This window comes from Lepus europaeus, chromosome 12 (assembly GCF_033115175.1).
Source record: "Lepus europaeus isolate LE1 chromosome 12, mLepTim1.pri, whole genome shotgun sequence".
NCBI lineage: Eukaryota > Metazoa > Chordata > Mammalia > Lagomorpha > Leporidae > Lepus > Lepus europaeus.
Genome location: NC_084838.1, coordinates 59,780,236 through 59,801,828, shown reverse-complemented (window position 1 = coordinate 59,801,828; position 21,593 = coordinate 59,780,236). Strand labels below are relative to the sequence as shown.

Below are 21,593 nucleotides of genomic sequence, written 5' to 3'. Positions count from 1 at the left end.
AAGCAGAGGCAGAGAGTGAGAGAGAGCGAGCAAGCGAGAGAGGTCTTCTATCTGGTGGTCTACTACTCATTTGGCTGCAACAGCCGGAGCTGGGTCCATCTGAAGCCAGGACCCAAGAACTTCTTCCAGGTCTCCCACCTGGGTGCAGGAGCCCAAGCATTTGGGCCATCTTCTACTGTTTTCCCAGGCCATAGCAGAGAGCTGGATCAGAATAGGAGCAGCCAGGACTGAAACTGGCACCCATATGAGATGCCGACATTGCAGGTAGTGGTTTTACTTTACAGCACTGGTCCCCCCACACACACACTTTTTTTTTTTTTTTTTTAAGATTTATTTATTTATTTGAAAGAGTTACAGAGAGGCAGTGGCGGAGTGGGGGGGGAGTGGTCTTCAATCTGCTGGTTCACTCCTCAGGTGCTGCAATGGTCAGAGCTGCGCTGATCTAGAGCCAGGAGCCAGGAGCTTCTTCTGGTCTCCCACGTGGGTGCAGGGACCCAAGGACTTGGGCCGTCTTCTACTGCTTTCCCAGGCCATAGTAGAGAGCTGGATCGGAGGTGTTGCAGCCGGGACTTAAACCAGCACCCATATAGGATGCTGGCACTGCAGGTGGAGGGTTTACCCACTATGCCACAGCATAGGCGCTGCCCCCACTTATTTTTAAAACATCTTATGGGCCCGGAACAACAGGTTAAGCCATGGTCTACAGTGCTGGCATCCAATATGGGTGCTAGTTTGAGTCTTGGCCCTTACACTTCCAGTCCAGCCCTCTGCTAATGTGCCTGGGAAAACAGCAGAAGATGGCCAAGCCCCTGGGTCCCTGCACCCTCAAGGGAGTCCTGGAAGAAGTTCCTGGCACAGCCTTAGCCATTGCCACCATTTGAGGGGTAAACCAACAAATGGAAGATCTCTCTCTGTCTCTCCTTCTTTCTCTCTGTAACTCTCCCTTTCAAATAAATAAATCTTTAAAACATCTTGCATCTTCTTAACCAGTCCACCTTGGTGGTCCCTATGTTGTAGTTATGAAGCTCATATAAAAATATGATAGATTAGGGGCTGGCACTGTGGCGCAGCGGGTTAAGGCCGCAGCCTGCAGTGCCGGCATCCCATATGGGTGCCAGTTAGAGTCCTGGCTGCTCCTCTTCTGATCCAGCTCTCTGCTGTGGCCTGGGAAAGCAGTAGAAGATGGCCCAGGTCCTTTGGCCCTTGCACCCTCATGGGAGACCCAGAAGAGGCTACTGGCTCCTGGCTTCAGATCAGCTCAGCTCTGGCTGTCATTTGGGGAGTGAATCAGCGGATGGAAGACCTCTCTCTCTCTACCTCTCCCTCTCCCTCTCCCTCTCTATCTACCTCTCTCTGTAAATCTCTTTCAAATAAATAAAATCTTTTAAAAAATATGATAGATTAAAGATGTGATGCTATTGTAAACAACAAGACTTTTAGTGCCAGACATATCTATATTTGCACACTAATTCTCTAGCCTGACTTTGGGTACATCCCTGAGTTTCTGAGCTTCATCTGTAAGACTGCTTTTTAAGAAATTAGATAAAGTATGTGAAAAATTGTAGTGACTGGAAATGTCAATGTTCTTCCAACATTAGCTAGTGTTTTTCTTTTATCATTGATTTCTAAGCACTTACTGCTAAACATCCTAATAGCTGCTTTACGTGCACATTTCTCCACAACAATTCTCTAAAAGACTCATGAGTATTTTCCATTTTTTTAATGGAAGCTGAAGCTCAGAGAAGTTGTTAACAATTTTCCTGCAGTAGAATTAGGTGTTAGACCGAGGGCTTGCCTGACCCGAGCCCTTGCTGCTAACCACTTCCTACACTGCCTCTTACCTGAGTTATACTATTTGATTTCAAAGTCTCTTTTTCTTTCCTCAGGAGTCACATGCAATTGGAAAAAAGCCTGAAAATCCAGCAAATATGATTGAAGAAGGAGAACTTATCCTATCTGTGAATATCTTGTACCCTGTTATATTTCATAAGGTTTGTAGCAAAACTTTCTAGACTTCATGGATAATATGAGTAACTTTTGATTATGGATTTAATTATTTGAGGTCTCGTATTCCTTAGGATCTAAAACAAATGCAAGCATATGATGTCTGACAGCTTATTTTTAGAGCTGACAGTGTATGTTCTTAAGTTTTTTGTCTTGATAAGAAATAGTGGAAATAAGGTCAAATTTCAAACCATCTCTTGGTCAGTAGGTTTACAGTTATATTGGGATATAGACCTGATTTCTGCCCTAGAAGCAACTAAAAGTATATAAATCTATAATGATTCTGATCCTACAATTTCTTGTGGATTTTTTGGAGGATAGGTAGGTGGTATAAGAATGTGGTGAATTGTTCACCAATTCATAATACTTAGGAAGTTACCAGTCTAACTAAAGGCAGCTCTTCTTTGATGAAAATGCATAAAATTAAGAAGTGAGGCTGGCACCGCGGCTCAATAGGCTGATCCTCCGCTTGCGGTGCCAGCACACCAGTGTGGTTCTAGTCCCGGTCGGGGCACTGGATTCTGTCCCGATTGCCCCTCTTCCAGGCCAGCTCTCTGCTGTGGCCCAGGAGTGCAGTGGAGGATGGCCAGGTCCTTGGGCCCTGCACCCCATGGGAGACCAGGAGAAGCACCTGGCTCCTACCTTCGGATCAGCGTGGTGCGCCGGCTGCAGCACACCAGCCGTAGCGGCCATTGGAGGGTGAACCAACGGCAAAGGAAGACCTTTCTCTCTGTCTTTCTCTCACTGTCCACTCTGCCTGTCCAAAAAAAAAAAAAAAAAAAAAGTGAGGAATATCCAGTAATTTCTAATAAAAAGAAGTATATCCTAGCCTAGAGTTTATATATATATCCTTGATCTCTGAATAATAAAAAGAAATATAGCCTAGCCCAGAGTATACATATATTCTTGATTCTCTGAGTAGGTGTGTATTAAACACTGATGAGATTTGGTTGAAATGTTAGTATATATAAATTGCACTTATGAATAAATAGGCTCTTATGAAGCTTCTGGGGTGTGCTTAGTACTAATTACCTCGTTTAAGAAAGCCAAAAAGGGAACCTTTGTTTATAACCTGAACATAGGTTTCAGATTGCTTGACTTGAATGAAGTAACTTCCAGGAGATTTTCAGACATTGGTGCTATAAGAAATTACATTCCAAAGCTATTGTCAGGTTAGTAGCTTCATGATTATAAACTTAAGCTTAAAATAAAAAGGTTCTGTTGACAATTACCCCAGTTGTACCCATGGGGTTTTCATTTATGGAAGTGAGTGAGTAATGACAAAGAGGCCAGTGCCATTGGAAGATTTTTATTCCTTACATTTGGTAAGAGGAGTGGCTGTGCCACACTATACCATGCAGGGCCACTATGTGTAGCATCAGTCTTGGTCAGGAGGCAGAAAGGAGAGAGGAGAAGGCATGGACTACCACCTTTACTGGGGTTCCCTCGGCAAGGCAAGGCAAGGCAGTAGAGCAGGGTAAACTATTTGGGATTGACTAGTTGGAATAATTCGAGCAGGATTTGGTGCATCAGGGGTGTTCCCTGTTGTCTGATACCTGGCCTTTGATTTAGGTTGATTTGGCACCAGAGGAAATACTGGTTTTGCAACTGAGAGTAAACCAAAGAGATGGTTTTGTAGTTTGGGCTCTGGATTGCAGGAGAGTTGTCAACAATTTTGACTATTTCTTTGGCCCTTTGACTAATGGCTATAAAATAAATACAGAATCTAAGAGAATATAGTTAGAACACCCAAGTTATGGGAACAACTTAAATTAAGAAAACTAATAAACCTATGTTAGATCTGATTGTTACAGGATTCATGGTGGGTTGTTTTATCTGCAAGTAGCCATTTATTTGCTGTTTGACTTTCAGCACAAAGAACACAAACCATACCAGACGATGCTGGTGTTGGGCACTCAAAAGCTCACGGAACTGAGGGATTCAATTTGCTGTGTCAGTGACCTCCAGATTGGTGGAGAATTCAGCAACTCTCCTGACCAAGCCCCTGAACACATCAGCAAAGTAAGGTGATTCCCTACTCATGGCCCTGCCCCATCAAACAAAAGGAAATGATAGCAGTAAGCTAAGGAAATAGGGACTACTCTAGCAGGCTCAGAAATATCCCAGTAAATGGTCTTCTTCCATGTGGTTCTGTCTTTCCTTCCCTTTATCTTCAGAACTTTTTCACAGAGGAGGCTAGACTTTTGTTATATAAATATTTTTAAGAGTTTATGTTCCTTGTTGGTGTTTCACAGTGTGGTGCTCTTTTGAGGCAGGGAATCCCCATGTACCCATTGTATAAGGATAGAAGCGAAATGGTAGACTGTTCACAAAGTTCATAGAAAGGATTGCTGCCTAATACAGCAGAAGGGCCTTGATTCTTCTGTTTTTCAGTGAAGAACAAGGTTGAACTAATTCTGTTTGCTGATACAATTCTGGGAGGACTCCGCCATTTACCACCCTTGTTGAGGAGAGCAACAGCAGCTCCTGTAGATGATTGGAAAGACAAAATAACAGTGTACTCAGAGGTTACATTAGGTTAATAACAGAAGTAATTTCTTAAAATTGTCTTTCCATATTTGTTTCCTGCCTCCTCCCTACCACCTAAACTAGCTAAAGTACTGACAACATAGAGAAACTGGTTGGGGATTAGTTTCTATGGAAAATGAAAATTAACTGTTATTGACATTACTCATATCTTCTATAATACCCATTTATATACTGAGATAAGGGAACGTTATTAATGGATAACTTAAGATTTACATGGAAAATGTTAGCATTTTAGAGTTTACCTTGTAATTAATAATTATGTCAAAACACATTGCTACTTAAATTACATAAGACAGAGTTCTTTGGAAATATTTTATAATGAACAAAATTTTATATATACTAAACTTGGTTTTTTCTAAAACAAGACAATAGATATCCTTTATAACCTTTTTTTTACAAAAAGACTTTATTTATTTGGAAGGTAAAGTTACAGACAGAGGGAGAGACAGAGGGAAAAGTCTTCCATCCACTGGTTTACTTCCCAAATGGCCCAATGGCCGGAGCTGAGCCAATCCAAAGCCAGGAGCCTGGTGCAGGGGCCCAAGCACTTGGGTCATGTTCCACTGCTTTCCCAGGTCACAGCAGAGAGCCAGATTAGAAGAGAAGCAGCCAGGACTAGAACCAGCATCCATATGGAATACCGGCGCCTCAAGCAAACGATTAACCTACTGTGCCACAGTGCCAGCCCTACCTTTTTTTCTAAAGTCCTTGCTTACCTCTTCTAAAGGTTTAGAAATATATTAAGGGGCCAGCATTGTGGCATAGTAGGTAAAGCCGCTGCCTGTGATGCTGGCATCTCATCTGGGCGCTGGTTGACTTCTTGGCTGCTCCACTTCCAGTCCAGCTCTCTGCTGATGGCCTGGGAGAAGCAGTGGAGGATGGCCCAGGTCTTTGGGCCCTTGCTACCCATGGGGGAGACCCAGATGAGGCTCCTGCCTTCAGCCTGGCTCAGCCCTGGTTGTTTAGCCTTTTTGGGGAGTGTATCTGCAGATGGAAGATCTCTCTGTCTCTTCCTCTCTCTTTGTAACTTTGACTTTCAAATAAATGAACAACTCTTTTAAAAAAGAAAAAAAGTATTTTAGGGGCCAGCGCTGTGGCATAGTAGGCTAAGCCTCTGCCTCTGGGGCTGGCATCCCGTATGGGTGCTGGTTCATGACGTGGCTGCTCCTCTTCCAATCCAGCTCTCTGCTGTGGCCTGGGAAAGCAGTGGAAGATGGCCCAAGTGCATGGTTCCCTGTACCCATGTGGGAGACCTGGAAGAAGCTCCTGGCTTCAGGATTTTGATTGGTCCAGTTCTGGCCATTGTGGCCATTTGGGAGTGAACTAGTGGATGGAAAACCTCTCTCTCTCTCTCTGTCTGTAATTCTGCCTCTCAAATAAATAAATGAAATTTAAAAAAATTAAACGGCAGATTTGATGTTGTAGGAGCCAGGCATGACATTCTATCTTTTTGTCTCCACAATTATCTGTGAGGAAGGTCAGAGCTTTTCTCAGGTTTTACCTGAGGAAGTAGAGGGTCAGTGAGATATATAGTGACTGGTCCAAGGAGTAACAGCACAGCCCAACTTGTGAGAGTACTGATGCCAATGCAAGGTGAGCTATAAAAGAGAAAATGAAGATAAGTAAGAAAGAAAAATAGAAGCCTCAAATAAGTCAAGAAATTCTAATATTAGAGTAAAATTCTTTTAATATTTTCAGATATCTTTAAGATGTTATATGTAACATGTATTATATATGTAAGATTATATTTATCTAATACATATCATGTATATCTAGATATTGTAGGATTTTAAAATATTTTAATATATTATTGGATATTTTCTATAGGTAAAAATTGCTTTTTTTTTTTTTTTTTTAAATTTAGTTGAGAGGGAAAGACAGAATAGTTTTCCATCCACTGGTTCACTCCCCAAATGGCTGCCATGGCTGGAGCTGGGCTGATCTGAAGTCAGGAGCCAGGAGCTTCTTCTGGGTCTCCCATGTGGGTGCAGGGGCCCAAGGACTTGGGCCATCCTCCACTGCTCTCCCAGGCCATAGCAGAGAGCCGGATTGAAAGAGGAGCAGCCGGAACAGGAGCTGGCACTGCAGGCGGAGGCTTAGCCTACTGTGCCACAGCACTGACCCCCATAGATTGCTTTTGATTCTCACTACAATCTTGTCAGATTCAGATATGGTTATTCCTATTTTACAGGTGAGGAGACAGAAGTCTACAGAAAGATTGTTATATACCCAGTGTCCCGGTGCTCTTAAGCAAAAGGTTAAGGAAAAGAACTCAGGTCTCCGACCCTCATCCAGGGTTTTATTTCTAAGCATACGATGAAGGATGAGTCTAAATAGAGCTGTCCTCAGCTGTAGTTGCATATTGTTTCTGGAGAGTTTTGGGAAAATGCCTGGGCCTGGGCCTGGGCCACATCCTCAAAGACTGTCATTTAATGAGTCTGAGTCAAGACTTGGTCTTCGGTGGTTTTGAGATTCCGTTATGTAGTCAGGAATAAGATCTATCCCTCTGTCGGCAAGTCTGATAGAATGAAAGTGAAGAGTTTACTGTGCTCTGACCATGGTGCCTAGGGCAAGATTGCCAGAGTAGAAATAGAAATTCACGTTGTTTGTTCATGAGTTACTGTGTTTGACACAGTGGTTAAGATGCCACTTGGGATGCCTACATCCTGTATCGGAATGCTTGGGTTTGAGTACCAGCTCTACTCCCAATTCCAGCTTCTTGCCGATGTGTACCCTGGGATGCAGCAGGTAATGGCTCAAACATTTGGGTCCCTGCCACCCATGTTGGAGACTCAAATTGAGTTCCTGACTCCTGGCTTTGGCGTCAGCCCAGCGCTGGCCCTCACAGGCTTTTGGGAATGAACCAGCAGTTAAGAGCTAGTTCACTCTCTCTCACTCTCATCCTCCCTTTACCTCTCAAGTAAATTTTAAAAGAAAAAATAAAATAGAAAGAAATATTCACTGGTTTATTCCCCAGTGGCCACAATGACTGGAGCTGGGCCAGACTGAAGCCAAGAGCAGAGAACTACATCTGTGTCTACCACATGGATGGCAGGGACCCAAGTACTTAGTCCGTTTTCTGCTGCCTTCCCAAGTGCATTAGCTGGATTGGAAGTGGAACAGTGGAGAGACCCTAACCAGAGCTCCGATATGAGATGACAGCATGGCAAATAGTGTTTAAACCTGCTGGTCACAGAGCCAGCCCCAGGGTTACTTAATTTCTAATTGGGTTCCTTTCTTGATCTCAGGAGAATATACAAAATTAAAGCAACCCTAATTATTGAAACAGCAATAGGATAAAAATTGAAAATAGCAACAAGGATCACATCTTATGCCTTGATCCCTGAACAGTACTTGACACGTAGTAGGTTTCCTTTACATTTAAACACGCCCAGTGGTTAAGGTACTAGTGTCCCTCATCACAGTGCCTAGGTCCAGTTCCCAGCTCTGGCTCTTGACTTCAGCTTCCTGACCATGCAGACCAGGGAGGCAGCAGTGATGGCTTCATTAATCAGGTTCTCGCCATCCACGTAGGGTACCTGGATTACAAAGATCCTGGCTCCTGCCCCTTGCCCCAGCCTTGCCCTGAGCATCTGGAGAGTAACAGTGGATGGGAATTCTCTCCATCAATCTATCTCTAATAAATAAAAAATAATTTTTAAACAGAATTTATGACCTGAGAATGTTGGGAAGTTCCATAAGATGATTGTAATAGATAGGAGATTTTTATGATATATAAACTTTGTGTTAATGCCAATTGCTATCTCGGTACTGTCTGTTCTCTTATAGGACCTGTACAAATCAGCCTTCTTTTACTTTGAAGGCACATTTTACAATGATAAAAGATACCCAGAATGCAGAGATTTGAGCAGGTATGGTTTCCAAAAGTCTTCTCAAAATACTTTCTTATTTGTAGTTCTGAAAGTAGTGATACCTCCACAAATCTCATCATTGGTCTCTTAAGGATCTTTGCCAAAGAGTTAAATTTTATTTTTGAGAGACGGGAGAGTTCCTGTACTTTAGTTTACTCCACAGATGCCTGCAACAGCCAGGACTGGACCAGGTCTCCCACATGGGTGTCAGGAACCTGGAAAAGCAGCAGAGGATAGCCCAAGTCCTTGGCCCCTGCACCCATGTGGGAAGACCTAGGCTCCTGGGTTTGGCCTGGCCCAGCCCCAACTGTTGCAGTCATTTGGGGAGTGAATGGGCAGGTAGACGATCTCTCCCTGTCTTTCTACAACTCTTCTTTTCAAATAAAATATTAAACCTTTTTTCTTTTTAAAGATGGTAAATAGAAATTATTAAGTATTTGCTATTGTTAAGCAGCTTCCCTCTTTTTAAATGTGAATGTAGAAGAATAGTGAATATTAAATCCAGTTTAAGTAAATCAAATATCTCCTTTAAAATGATGTTCTGAAAATAGCATTTATGAATTGCATATTTAAATAAGTTTTCTGAAGGGCAGAAGATCCCTTGACTATCCTTTGTTTTAGTCATAACTTAGACTATAAAGACCACAACCCAGCTTTGGTTCCCATATTTTATTCACTTATTTCATCACTTAGAAAAAAATTAACGTCAAATTCTTGAAAGAAAGCTTCAATTTATTTTAAAAGCTGTATTCAAATAAAGATATGACCTGAATATAAATCATTTGTGCTTATTTTCATTTATGGCTGATATATAAGGTGTTCATTGAGTTTTTACATATCATGGAATTGTATCATAGTCTTGAAAATGAATTTCTTGTGATCTTCATGTGGCTCCATTTATTTGACAGAAGAGGGGCAGAAGGGGAGGGAGAGAACATGAGCAAGAAAGCGAGCCCCCTCCACCCCATCTGCTGATTCACTCCCCAAATGCCATTGACAGCTGGGAGCCAGGTATAGGCCGGAGCTGGAACCTAGGAACTTAGTTCAGGTCTCCCATGTGAGTGACAGAAACCCAATCACTGAGTCATTCCCACTGCTTCCCAGAGTCTGCATTAGCAGGAAGCTGGAGCCAGGTATCTAACTCTGCCTGCTCTCTGATACAGGCTGCAGGCATATTAAATACTGCTAGGCTAGACACACCCACTCCAACAGCCCCATTTAAAGCATCATCTTTAATGAGTGGTATTGATACATTGGCAAACCTTGATGAATCCAAAATTCCGTAACAGCTTACATCTGTGACATGACTCTTATACTCTATATGTTGTTCTACATTTTCTTTTTTTTTCAGTGGATTAAAAAACAGGTCTGGGCAGATGGTATTCAGTCTCACAACTCTGCTCATAAGATTAGCAGCCATTGCTATTGAGCATATGAGTCCAGTTATGCTATGCTTTGAAGCATAAACACACTGTTGTGCATTAGGCATCTGTCCTGCTAAGGATGGCACATTGAAGTGCCGGTATTATGGCTTAGCTGATTTGACCACCCTTGTGATGTCGGCATCCCACATCAGAGTGCTGGTTCAGTCCCAGCTGCTCTCCAGATCCAGCTTCCTGCTGGTGCACCCGGGAATATAGCAGAGAATGGTGTAGTGCTTGGGCCCCTGCCACTCATGTGGGAAACCAGGATGGAGTTTATGGCCTGGCCCGGATCTGGATGTTGTACCCATTTGGGAAGTGAACCAGAAGATTGAAGCCCTCTCCCTCTCCCTCCCTCCCTCCCTCCCTCCCTCCCTCCCTCCCTCTTTCCCTTCCTCCGTCTCTCCCTCCCTCCCTCTCACCCTTCACCCTCTCCCTCTCAAATCCATCAACACAAGGTTTAAGAAAAGATGGCATGTTGACAGTGATGCTACTACCTTCATCAGTGTTTTGCATACTTGCATAATCCAGGCTAGAGTACACTAATGACAGAAACCAAATCGGTTTGTAGGTTTTATTCACTCCAGCATTATTGACCAAAATGTCCAAGCTTCCAAAGTAGTCTCCTGCTTTTCTAAACACACCTCACAGTTGTTCCTGGTCAGCCACATCACACTGCTCATCCAGGGTAGCTTTAGACTTTACCTCTGCTTCAAGATGTCAGTCCACCAGTGCTGCCCTGACACGCTAGTGCAGCAGCACCTCTGCACGTGCTGTGCCCAGATCCTGCACCATCCAGCTCACCAGCACCTCTGGGCCATTCACATGCATGGTCTGGCCACTGCTCAGCTCGAGCACCAGGCTAAGAGGTATTAAAATATTAGATAATCTCATTGTATGTTAACATGTTTGTGAAAATGTGAAGTTTTTTTTTAAAGTAAAATGATATTATTATACATTTTACATCCAAACTGAAGTGATAGATACCACATAGCCTCCAGAAAACTCACTTCCTGGAGAGGTCAGTGTTGAAGATGGCAGGTAACCCCGTAGTATTATTGCAAAGGCAGATTTGTCCACAGGGACCACATTTTGAGAACTGCTGCTGTAACAGGTAAGGAAGAACTTAGTGTTTGTGGAATTGATGTCAAAATGGCAGTTGTCCTATTAAATAGGTGAGCCAGGTTCTATGAAATCCTGCAGTCCCAAACTCTGTTCATCGTTTTTAAGTTTTTGTGGAGCAGTGTGCTATATCCTTGTCTTTTCTTCCCTCAGCACAATCATTGAGTGGTCAGAGTCCCATGATAGAGGCTATGGGAAGTTTCAGACTGCCAGAATGGAAGATTTCACCTTCAATGACTTGCATATTAAACTGGGCTTTCCTTACTTGTACTGTCACCAGGGAGATTGTGAACATGTTGTGGTCATTACCGACATAAGGTTAGTGGCAGCATTCACAATATTTCCTTCTCTTTATTTCACAATATAAAAGTAGAGGTGGTTAACAGCAAAACTCATCACTGCAGCTTGGTTTGAGAGCAGCAAAAATGAATGTGTGTTTCCCATGCAATGGCCAACTCTCTGTGTCCATCTGTAACTCTGTTGGTCATGTTTTTGAAAATCTATTAAAAGTACTTTATTATTTATTGCAGGGTTAAAATATGTAATTATTTTTAAGATGTCTCCATTTCTATATTAAATAGCTGTTATTCAGGTAGTAGCCATCCATTCTGTTTATCAGATAGGCATATAGGCCCTTTGTGCATTTGCAACTATAATTCTAGGTATCTTGTCCTTTTGCCAAAATTTGAAGGACAGAAAAGGAACTGGGGGAAAGGAAAAGTAATTCTAATATTTGACAAATGTTCGGTCTTAATTAGTTTCAACAAAGATTTTAATTGGGCAGAAGCTAAATGGCCTAAAAGAGATTTGGAGGGGCTAGTCATGGTTTTTGTTTGTTTTTCCATAGCTGTTACCTTTATTCCTCCTACAACTCTTCATTTCCACCTTAAGGAAGTATCAGCTTACGAAGGACCAATATGTAGGAATAAGCTCTGCTCTGCTGGTTTGTTTTCTGAGAGACCATTTTGAGTTTTTCATGGAGCAATAATATATCCATGTTTTTATTGTATCAGTCAAAGACATTGACTCTTTTACAGAGTCCCTGCTTCTACTTCTTTGGAACTTAGTGACTGGTCCTCAGAATTTTATATGCTATGCACTCATTCTCAGGAACTTCCCGAGGACGTCCTTCACACCGAGAGTAACTATGAAAAAGGCAGTGCAGAGCAGAGAGCAGCCCCAAAGGGCTTCTCAGAATGATGGACAGAGGAAACACCAGTGCTAGCTGCATGGCAGATCCAGATAAGCTTGGTTCAGAGACTAGAACCAAGGAGCATGGAGGACTCAGAAGCTTGCCTGGGGATGGGGAGTCAAACTGATAGACCTCCTATTGATGTTTATCCCATATGGAAAGTATTTTCAGCATTTAATCAGAAAATAAGGACCTGAATCAGAGACAAGCATGTTGAAAATTAAGCGGATATAAGCAAGAGAGAATAAGTAGCTAGAAAAAAGTTACACAGTGAAAGAAAAGTGAAGTTGGCTGGCACCACGGCTCACTTGGCTAATCCTCCACCTGCTGCACCAGCACCCCAGGTTCTAGTCCCAGTTGGGGCGCCGGTTCTGTCCCGGTTGCTCCTCTTCCAGTCCAGCTCTCTGCTGTGGCCCAGGTAGGCAGTGGAAGATGACCCAAGTCTTGGGCCCTGCACCCACATGGGAGACCAGGAGGAAGCTCCAGGGTCCTGGTTTTGGATTGGCACAGCGCGCAGGCTGCAGCAGCCATTTGGGGAGTGAACCAATGGAAGGAAGACCTTTCTCTCTGTCTCTCTCTCTCTCACTGTCTAACTCTGCCTGTCAAAAAAAAAAAAAAAAGTGAGGTTGGTTACGTGGCTTAGGTGGAAGCAGTATTAATTTGTCACAATTTAAACATTAAGTTTCTGCTTACCTAAAATTATAGTAGCTCTACACACGTGAGTTGAGCTAAATTCTAAAGAAATAGTTGCCTGTAGGAGAGATTGGTGAGACAAGAGCCAAGGGATCATATAAACCTCACATTTGTGTGACTTGCAATATGATCTGTAGGATGTTTATGTCCTTGTAAAGCTGTTCCTCCTGCGTGACCCGAGAATGTGCCTTCCTCATAATGAACACAGGGTGGAAGGTCACACAGTCTGCCTTCATGGCCTGCTGAAGGAAGAGACGTAGCCCTTAAATGCAAGGACATCTCTTGATGCACTGACCAACAAAATAAACAATGATGTATTTCATTGCTGAAGAAAAAGTAGTTTGTATTTATTAAAAGTTGGCAGTGTGGGATGTTGAGAAATTTTATAGGCAATTTAAACAAGAATTTCAATTGTTTTCTGATGGTGAACTTGAATATATTACTACCATTTTTAAAAAAGATTTAAGGGGCCAGTGATGTGGCATAGCAGGTAAAGCCTCTGCCTGCAGTGCCAGCATTCCATATGGGTGCTAGTTCGAGTCCCAGCTCCTCCACTTCCGATCCACCTTTCTGCTATGGATTGGAAAGCAGTAGATGACCCAACTCCTTGGGCCCCTGCACTCACGTGGGAGGCCCAGAAGAAGCTCCTGGCTCCTGGCTTCGATCAGCCCAGCTCTGGCTGTTGCAGCCATTTGGGGAGTGAACCAGCAGATGGAAGACCTCTCTCTATGCTCTGCCTTTCAAATAAATAAGTAAATCTTTTTTTAAAAAAAAAAAAAAAAAAAACTTATTTGAGAGAGAGATCATCCACCCTCTGGTTCACTCCCCAAATGGCCACAGCAGGCCAGGTCTGGGTCAGGCTGAAACCAGGAGGACCCAGGAACTTGATCGGCTTTCCATTGTGGGTGACAGGGACCTGAGTACTTGGGCCATCATCTGCTGCCTTTCCAGGTGCCCATATCTGAAGCAGCAGCTTAATCTGCTGTACCACAATGCTGGCCCCTGCTATTGTTTAATTTTTATTTTTTTATTTTTAAGATTTATTTTGAAAGTCAAAGTTAGAAAGTGAGGGGAGACAGAAAAAGATCTTCCATCTGTTAGTTTACTCCCCAGATGGCCACGACAGCCAGCACTGGACCAGACTGAAACCAGGAGCCAGGAGCTTTATGGGTGACAGGGGCCCAGACACTTGGGCCATCTTCCACTTCTTTTCCCAGGCACATTAGCAGGGAGCTGGATTGACGTGGAGCAGTGGAAACACAAACTGGTGCTATACATATGAGATGGCATTGTGGCAGGCAGCAGCTTTACCCACTATGCCACAAGGCTGGCAAGGCCGGCTCCTACTGTTTAAGCTTTTAAGAATCAAATTTTAGAATTGGCAGGGAGCTTTAGAATAATTTTATGCAGTCATTTCATTTTTCAGATGAAGATCCTGAAATCTATCATGATTTAAGGATTTTTTTCTAAAGCCATATACCTGATTAGTGACAGAATAGGGACTGACTGCATTTTATTAAAATCTAGTTTCTCAATTCTCACACCTAAAACTAAAATCCTGCCAGTTCAATCATACCAAAAGCCAGATTTGGATTATCCTAAAGGGGATAATAAAAAAATAGCCATGTTGTAACAGAGGTAATCTGGATAAAAATATCACTAAGTAGCAACTGTGAAGCAACCCCAAGGATTATGTGATAGAATATATTCAAAGCTAGCTGTTGGATGTCCCACAGGAAAGAAAACCTCTCAACCCAAAATGTTCTTTTGAAGGAAGTATTTCGTGGAATACAATTCAAACTTGGTGTTACAAGTCAGTTTACCTAATCTTCTATAAGCAGAACTGAAAAATTATCTAATTTTGATGTATTTAATCCTTTATAGATCTTAAGAATTTGCACTTTAATATGTTTATTTTCTCATGAACAAAAGGCTTGTGCATCACGACGACTGCTTGGATAGGACACTTTATCCCCTTCTCATCAAGAAGCACTGGCTTTGGACCCGAAAATGTTTTGTTTGTAAAATGTACACAGCTAGGTGAGTGTAATGCTGTATTTTTCCTGGGAAGTATTGTTGGTTTTCAGCAATTAAAATTTTGACTTATGGTTTTTTCACTTTCCCATTGTGGATCTGAGGGCTTGTACTTTGTAAGATGCAAGGAGGTTCCACAAAATCAGTGTGAATTAAAACTAGTGTTTTTTTAAAAATTAGAAAACATATTACCCATATAGAAATACAGGGGTGGGTCATGACTTCAGTGCTCAAGGAGCCATGTTCCGCCTTTTATCATGGTTTGAAAGGCAGATTGATAAAGACATCCTCTGTCCACCGGTTCAATCCCCAAATGGCTTCAACAGCCAGGTTAGGGTCAGGCTGAAATCAGGAGCCAGGCACTCTATCCGAGGCTCCCACATTGGTGACAGAAGCCCAAGTACATCAGTGTATATAGAGTCCATCAGTGCTGCCTTCCCAGGTGCATTAGCAGGAAGTGAAATAGCTGAGCCCCAGTCTGGGATGTAGTAGGTTAAAACCCGGTGTGCCACAACACAAGCCCAGCTTTCTGCTTATCTGTAGTTTTCAAAGTCAGCTTAATCCCACAGCTTCTCAATCAAGTTATGACAGCCACATCACTATGAGGTCAAAACATTTCATACATATTTTGCTTTATACGATTATGTTTAGATTATAAAGTGTTTCTTATTGTGGGTCAGAGTCCAAAACAAGTTTGAAAACTGGTTTTGGATTCACCACAATATACTTTTCTGAAAGAGCAATAGGAAAATAACATAAATCATTATCAGCAGGTATTCTCTAGGATGCAGAACTCAAAAAGGCAGGAAAACAGCTGAACAGTAAGGTTTCAGGCCATATAATGATACCCATATTCTAGGCTGTAACATTTTATCCTGTTCTAGAATAAGACTGTTGGGAGTTTTAATTAATCAGTACTCATTTACCAAAAAGATAAATTAAGCAAAAGTTTATCAGGTCTGTAGCATCTCATTTAATTACTGTTTTTCATGGCCTGTAGGGTAGGCATTTGGTATAATGATTAAGATGCTGCCTGAGATGCTCACATCCCATCTTGGAACACCTGGGCTCAAGTCCCCGGTCCTCTTCTGATTCCAGCTTCCTGCTGTGTACCTTGGGAGCGAGGCAGCAGGGAATAGCTCAAGTAGTTGGATCCCTGCCCCCAATGTGGGAGAACTGGATTGAGTTGCCAACATCTGGCTTTGGCCTGGCCTGAACCCAGCTATTGTGGGCATGTGTGAGGGAAAACAGTGGATGGGAGGTGTCTTGTTTCAGGTAAATAAATTGAAGGAAAAAAAAGTCATACTTACAATTAAAAAAAAAAAAAAAGGCCTGTCAGAAGATTATTGTTCATAGTAAGTTTATTTGGGGGACAGGTATATCATGGCCAGTGTATGCTGCTTTCAGGTACAGATTCACAGTCTTCTCTACTTACCTTTCAGGGAGTGTTACTTAGTATTAGATGCCTCTTTGCCTTATAGAGTGTATGTAGACTAATAAGGCAATACTGGATGTTATATTTACAGATTACTACAGGGCATGTTAAAGCATGAAAAACTTGATTGTAATGATGTACTTTTTTTTTGTTTTTTTTAAAACCACAGATGGGTGACGAACAATGACAGTTTTGCACCACAAGACCCATGTTTCTTTTGTGATGTTTGCTTCCGAATGCTCCACTATGACTCTGAAGGCAACAAACTGGGGGAATTCCTTGCTTATCCTTATGTTGATCCTGGAACCTTTAATTAAATAACAGCTTCTCCTGTAAAGTACACCACTGTCAAGTCCCCATCCTCTTGGATGGTTTATTTCCAAAATACACCACCGAGGAACAGATGCACCTGGAACAGAAGTAATCCAAGTGTTCTGGAATGTTATTTCATTCACTCCAAAGTACGTTTAACTCACTTGAAGGGGTTGTGTATCTTACTGAAGTGCTTACCATATCCTAAATATAAATCTAGGTACATACACATGTTCTCATTCTTTTCTCCCAATCCATGGCTTGCCTATTCATGCTCTGTCTCAAGTGTTTTTTGCTAAGGCTAGAATTCCTAGATACATCAAGTAGTAGAAGTATTTTGGAAATTCTCTGAAGAATTTGAGAGCTACACCTTCTACCTTGAGGCTCCCGAGGTAAAGATTCTTCACCTTAATTTTTGTTAGATATTTGAAGTTAAGGATAAAAGCAACTGTTTAACAAAATTATAAATTGAGCATAGCTGTTGTGATATAGTCATACAGTGGGTTCTTTTGTAATTGTGATAACTGAGCACATAGGACATTTTAAGAAGACTACAGGAATAATCTGCACAGATGTTGGGTATATTATCTGATTTTATATTGCCATGTGAAAAAAATCAGGATCCTGTGGAAGTCTAGCTTTGGCTGACTTATTCATGGGCAGTAATACTGTTGAATAATTATGAGCAAAAAAAAGAAAAAAGGCAACAGTTTTCTGGAAACCTTCTTAGGTGATAATTTTAATACTGTTTAAGACTTTTTAGGAATGCTATAAAAGATTTTAAATGAATCGTTTCACTTTTTTTTTCCCTAGGTTATATTTAAACTCAGCATATGTGCACATTACTCTTGATGGCTAAGAGCAGGAATTTACCATAAAAATCAAAACCTAATGAAACCTGTAACTCTGCGTGCTTAAGGCTTGACAGTGCAATATGTTTTAAGGACTTAAATGTGGCATACCCAGTTAAGTCAGTTGGTGTGAAGATGAGAAGTACCTGCTTCTGGTATGTCTAGATGGGGTTCTTACTCGTTGGTTCAGAGCATCATTATAAAGAACTAAAGAGGCCGCTCCGTGGCTGGCTTATGTTGTGCCTACGTTTTTACTTTAATGTATCCAGTGGTGCAGACATGGAGCAGACAGAAAATTCTGCTGTAAAAAATCAAATTTTTAAGATAAATGATATACCCAATTCCAAAAATCCATGGGTTAAATTTTTTACCTTTTTTTTTTTTTTTGACAGGCAGAGTAGACAGTGAGAGAAAGAGACAGAGAGCAAGGTCTTCCTTTTCCATTGGTTCACCCTGCAATGGCCGCCGCGGCCAGCGCACCGCGCTGATCCGAAGCCAGGAGCTTCTCCTGGTCTCCAATGCAGGTGCAGGGCCCAAGCACTTGGGCCATCCTCCACTGCTTTCCCGGGCCATAGCAGAGAGCTGGCCTGGAAGAGAACCGGGACAGAATCCAGCGCCCCAACCGGGACTAGAACCTGGTGTGCCGGTGCCACAGGCGGAGGATCAGCCAAGCGAGCCGCAGCACCAACCTAAATTTACTTTGATTCAGCCAACTAGTTTCATTTTACCAAACAAGACATATATTGGTTAAAACATAAAATTACTGCTACTGGGATTCTTACTTTTTGGGATATTCCTTTTTATTTTTTCTAAGAGGGATCAGGTTACTCCCAGTTTGCCAGTGTGTATCAGTTACATTGGAATTGAACTTGATGGAATACCTAAGAAATTTCTAACTGTATTTTGGGAGCTATATCCGTGATCCAAGACAGCTATTCTTTATACCTATTTCAACCTTTTAACTATTAAATAAACTACAAATACCATTGTATCTATTGAAGGAAAGCAATTATGAAAACATTACTAATCAATATTCTCTGTACTAAGAAATAAGATTTTTTATTCAATAGTGGATGCACATGTTAGCAGCTCTCTCCAGAAAAACAGCTATTTTTCATCTCATATCATCTGTTAAACACATTTCAGCCTATTGTAGCAGTTTTTGCACTTCTTAAGGGTTCAATGATGCAAGTTTTGCTGTTTCCAACAGATGAACCATTCTTGGGCCAGTGGGACAAAATAAGTTGTTAGCAAAGCCCTCAACAGAGAGCCCTATGTAAAAAGCCTTTGCCTCTGCATGAGATGAGATGTTGGACCTCATCTTGACCTAACATCTTTAACCAGGTAAGTATGTGGGCAGAAATATTTTTTGTACACTGTCAACAAAAATGGGTAAAATCCGTAATAGCTGAAATCACCAGATAGAATTATAGGACTTAAAAGGTACTCTGGTACGTATGTTCAAAGTCCCAAACTTCAGTCATTTGTGTTGGGTCATGTATAATTTACTCTTTAAAATGCAATCTAATGATCAAAAGCACAAAAGAGGTGTTGTGTATTCACATACACACACACATTTTGATGGCTAGTTATAAGTTATCTATTTGTTTGACTGTAGGCATTATTCCTGTAAAACTTCTTGGTAGTTATAAGACTTTTTCTTGTAAGTTCTTGGGTTGTTATCTGTCAATCAGCCTATGACAAAAAAACTTATTGAAATGAAGTTTAAGGTGGAAGAGAAGGCAACGTGCTTTAAGTAGAGTGCGTACATCAAGCCAGACTACGCAGGCAAACAGGTGACTGGAATGTTACTTGTATCTCCACAAATTGAATGCTGTGACTTCTTGATAAAACTAAAACAGGGTCATAGGAAAGAAAAGGAGGGTGAACAGAAGAGAAATAACATTTCCTTTATTTTTACTAGTTTGAGTTTACTGTTTGAATTGTTTGGGGATACAGGGTTGATTAATCTCTATGACTAGTCAACTAAGAAACTGTTTCCTTAGCAGCAAATCCAAGATTCCACACCTTCTTGGAAAATGGCAAAGAAGTAGTTTACTACTTAGTAGTTTGATAGAAAAATTCTTTAATCAAAACAAGTTTACACGTTGACACTTATGGCTTAACTAGAATAAATTTGTCCAAGTTAAAACTGAATTATGGACCGAAACAGGTATATATAATGTAACAGCAGAGTTCCCTCCAAACATTGGGTCCTAGCTTCCCTTCTAAGACCTCTGGACTGCACAAGTCCAATTACTGAAGTAGTTCAAATGTTAACCTGTAGATGAAAAGTCAGAACATACAATGCATGTCACACACAAACACTGGTTTTAAAGTCCTTTTCCCATATCATAGTGTCAAAACGTAAGTATCCTTCTACCTATTGAAAACCAACAACTGCCCTAATATTCAAAATATCTTAGAAACACTATCCTTTGTTATTACACTTATAATTTGTCATAACATTGGTGCACTCTGATTTAGTCTCTACTTTTTGTAATCCTGTTACATGTATGAAACAGAAATGGAAATACAAATTACTTTCTAATATGGCCTTGTTTTCAAATAGGTTAGTTCACTTGTATAGCATTTATATTTTCTGCATAAGCATCATGGATTGATTTTTTCCAATTAAAAAATATAACAGCTTTCTTAATGAGTGTGACTTTTAAAAATATTTAGAAACTTGAGACACTTCTCAAAAAATAAATGTATCTAGTTTTCAGTGTTACTAATGCCTGTAAAGGATCTTAGATGGTTGAACCCTAAAGTCAGATTTACAATATACCCAGTGTGTTCTCTTTAGGGAAGTCATGTGACTTCACTGAACTCCCAGCAAAAAAAAACTATTTCTAAAAATTAACAGTTTGTTCTGTACCTCCTAGAATCGCCAATTAAATATCAGTTGGGTATCTAGCTGTCATACAAAAAGGCATAGAGACTACACATTGTTACAAAGAAGCAGGATAATGTACCACAATGTAGAGACTGTGATATTAAAATTAACTTTTGGTGAAAGGAGGGAGTGAGTACTTATATAGAAGTAACATTTTCTCTACCGTAAAAATGCTCAACTTCTACAAAACCCACAAACAGTGAGATCCAAGATTTGTAATAAACTATGCACAAAACCCACAGTATTTGGGAGAAGAGGAAAGGTTTATACAGGTAGCATTTTTAAAAATGTAACTTTGTTCTACCAATTACACATTAACATACACACACTAATTGAAAATATGCTACAACCATTTCTGGAAAGGCAGTTTTAACATTTTCTAAATGGACTTTCTCCCCACGTTTACTGTTTAATGGAGCTGTTAATACTGCACAAGAACAATTAGTGATGTTTAATTACTTTTAAACAAAGGCATTTTCTCCCTCAAAACAAGTTTTAAACATCAAAACCTATGCTTATAAAAATTTAAAACTTTGAGCAGTCTAAATATTTCAAATGAAAACCATTACAAACTTCTCAAATGTTAACTTTAAACTCCAGGTATGTCACCCTAGTTATCTAGCGTAGAATCCGTCAGAGATATTTCAGTCTCTCTCTCTTCACTGGATGGCCTAAAGAAAAGGAAGAAAGAAAGGTGTGACAACTGGGATTCTCCTAAGAAAAAAAACTTGTTACTCAGATTTTTGTTCTATCAGGTTGTAGTTTCTTTCCAAAGTAACAGAACACCATTTTCAGCTTTAAAGTGAATTCTCTTTAAGAACATATACCAGCATATTACAAAGTGTAGATTTCCAAAATTGCTCGACTCCCAAGTCAAGTGTACAGTGTTACAAACTAAGCCTATATAAATATGGTCTCACAGCTAGTTATTTTAAGGAAGTTTGTAACTTAGAGTAGCCTATAATTCTACATCTAATTTTTAACATTCTCACAATTTATGAGCAGTGTATCAGTAAAAGAAGTCCAGGGAAAAAGTTAAGGCTCCACTTCCTTGAATATAATGACAAATTAGCTGTCTATAAATTTTACCTTTGCCTTTTTCATTTGCAGTTTACTGAAATCAGAAATTAAGTGATCAAAAAAGACCATTAACCCCGGCACAATGCTGTGATTAAAAACTTTAAGACTACGAAGACACCAAAACACAT

General features: G+C 40.9%; 2 protein-coding genes across 12 annotated transcripts in view; one reads left to right on the top strand and one right to left on the bottom strand.

The window, feature by feature from the left end:
• SNAPC3 (small nuclear RNA activating complex polypeptide 3) overlaps positions 1–21,593 on the top strand; it is a 70,281-nt gene that overhangs the window by 27,471 nt on the left and 21,217 nt on the right. For 2 of the 5 annotated variants that reach the window (XR_009867643.1, XR_009867645.1), the window contains exons 4-10: positions 1,887–1,991; positions 3,877–4,026; positions 8,344–8,426; positions 11,123–11,287; positions 14,787–14,894; positions 16,493–17,027; positions 17,449–18,830. Coding sequence is in view for 1 of the 5 variants with exons in the window: in XM_062208218.1 (XP_062064202.1) it covers positions 1,887–1,991; positions 3,877–4,026; positions 8,344–8,426; positions 11,123–11,287; positions 14,787–14,894; positions 16,493–16,640 (759 nt within the window). In the remaining 4 variants the exon portion in view is untranslated. Of the gene's footprint in view, positions 1–1,886; positions 1,992–3,876; positions 4,027–8,343; positions 8,427–11,122; positions 11,288–14,786; positions 14,895–16,492; positions 17,401–17,448; positions 19,288–21,593 lie in introns of those variants that run through there. The other 3 variants (XR_009867644.1, XR_009867642.1, XM_062208218.1) reach the window with 3 other exon arrangements.
• Positions 19,553–21,593, bottom strand: part of PSIP1 (PC4 and SRSF1 interacting protein 1) — a 51,727-nt gene continuing 49,686 nt past the window's right edge. For all 7 annotated transcript variants that reach the window (XM_062208209.1, XM_062208210.1, XM_062208212.1 and 4 more), the window contains one exon: positions 19,553–21,056. In XM_062208209.1, coding sequence (XP_062064193.1) covers positions 20,996–21,056 — 61 coding nt within the window. In that variant the 3' untranslated portion in view covers positions 19,553–20,995. The remainder of the gene's footprint in view (positions 21,057–21,593) is intronic.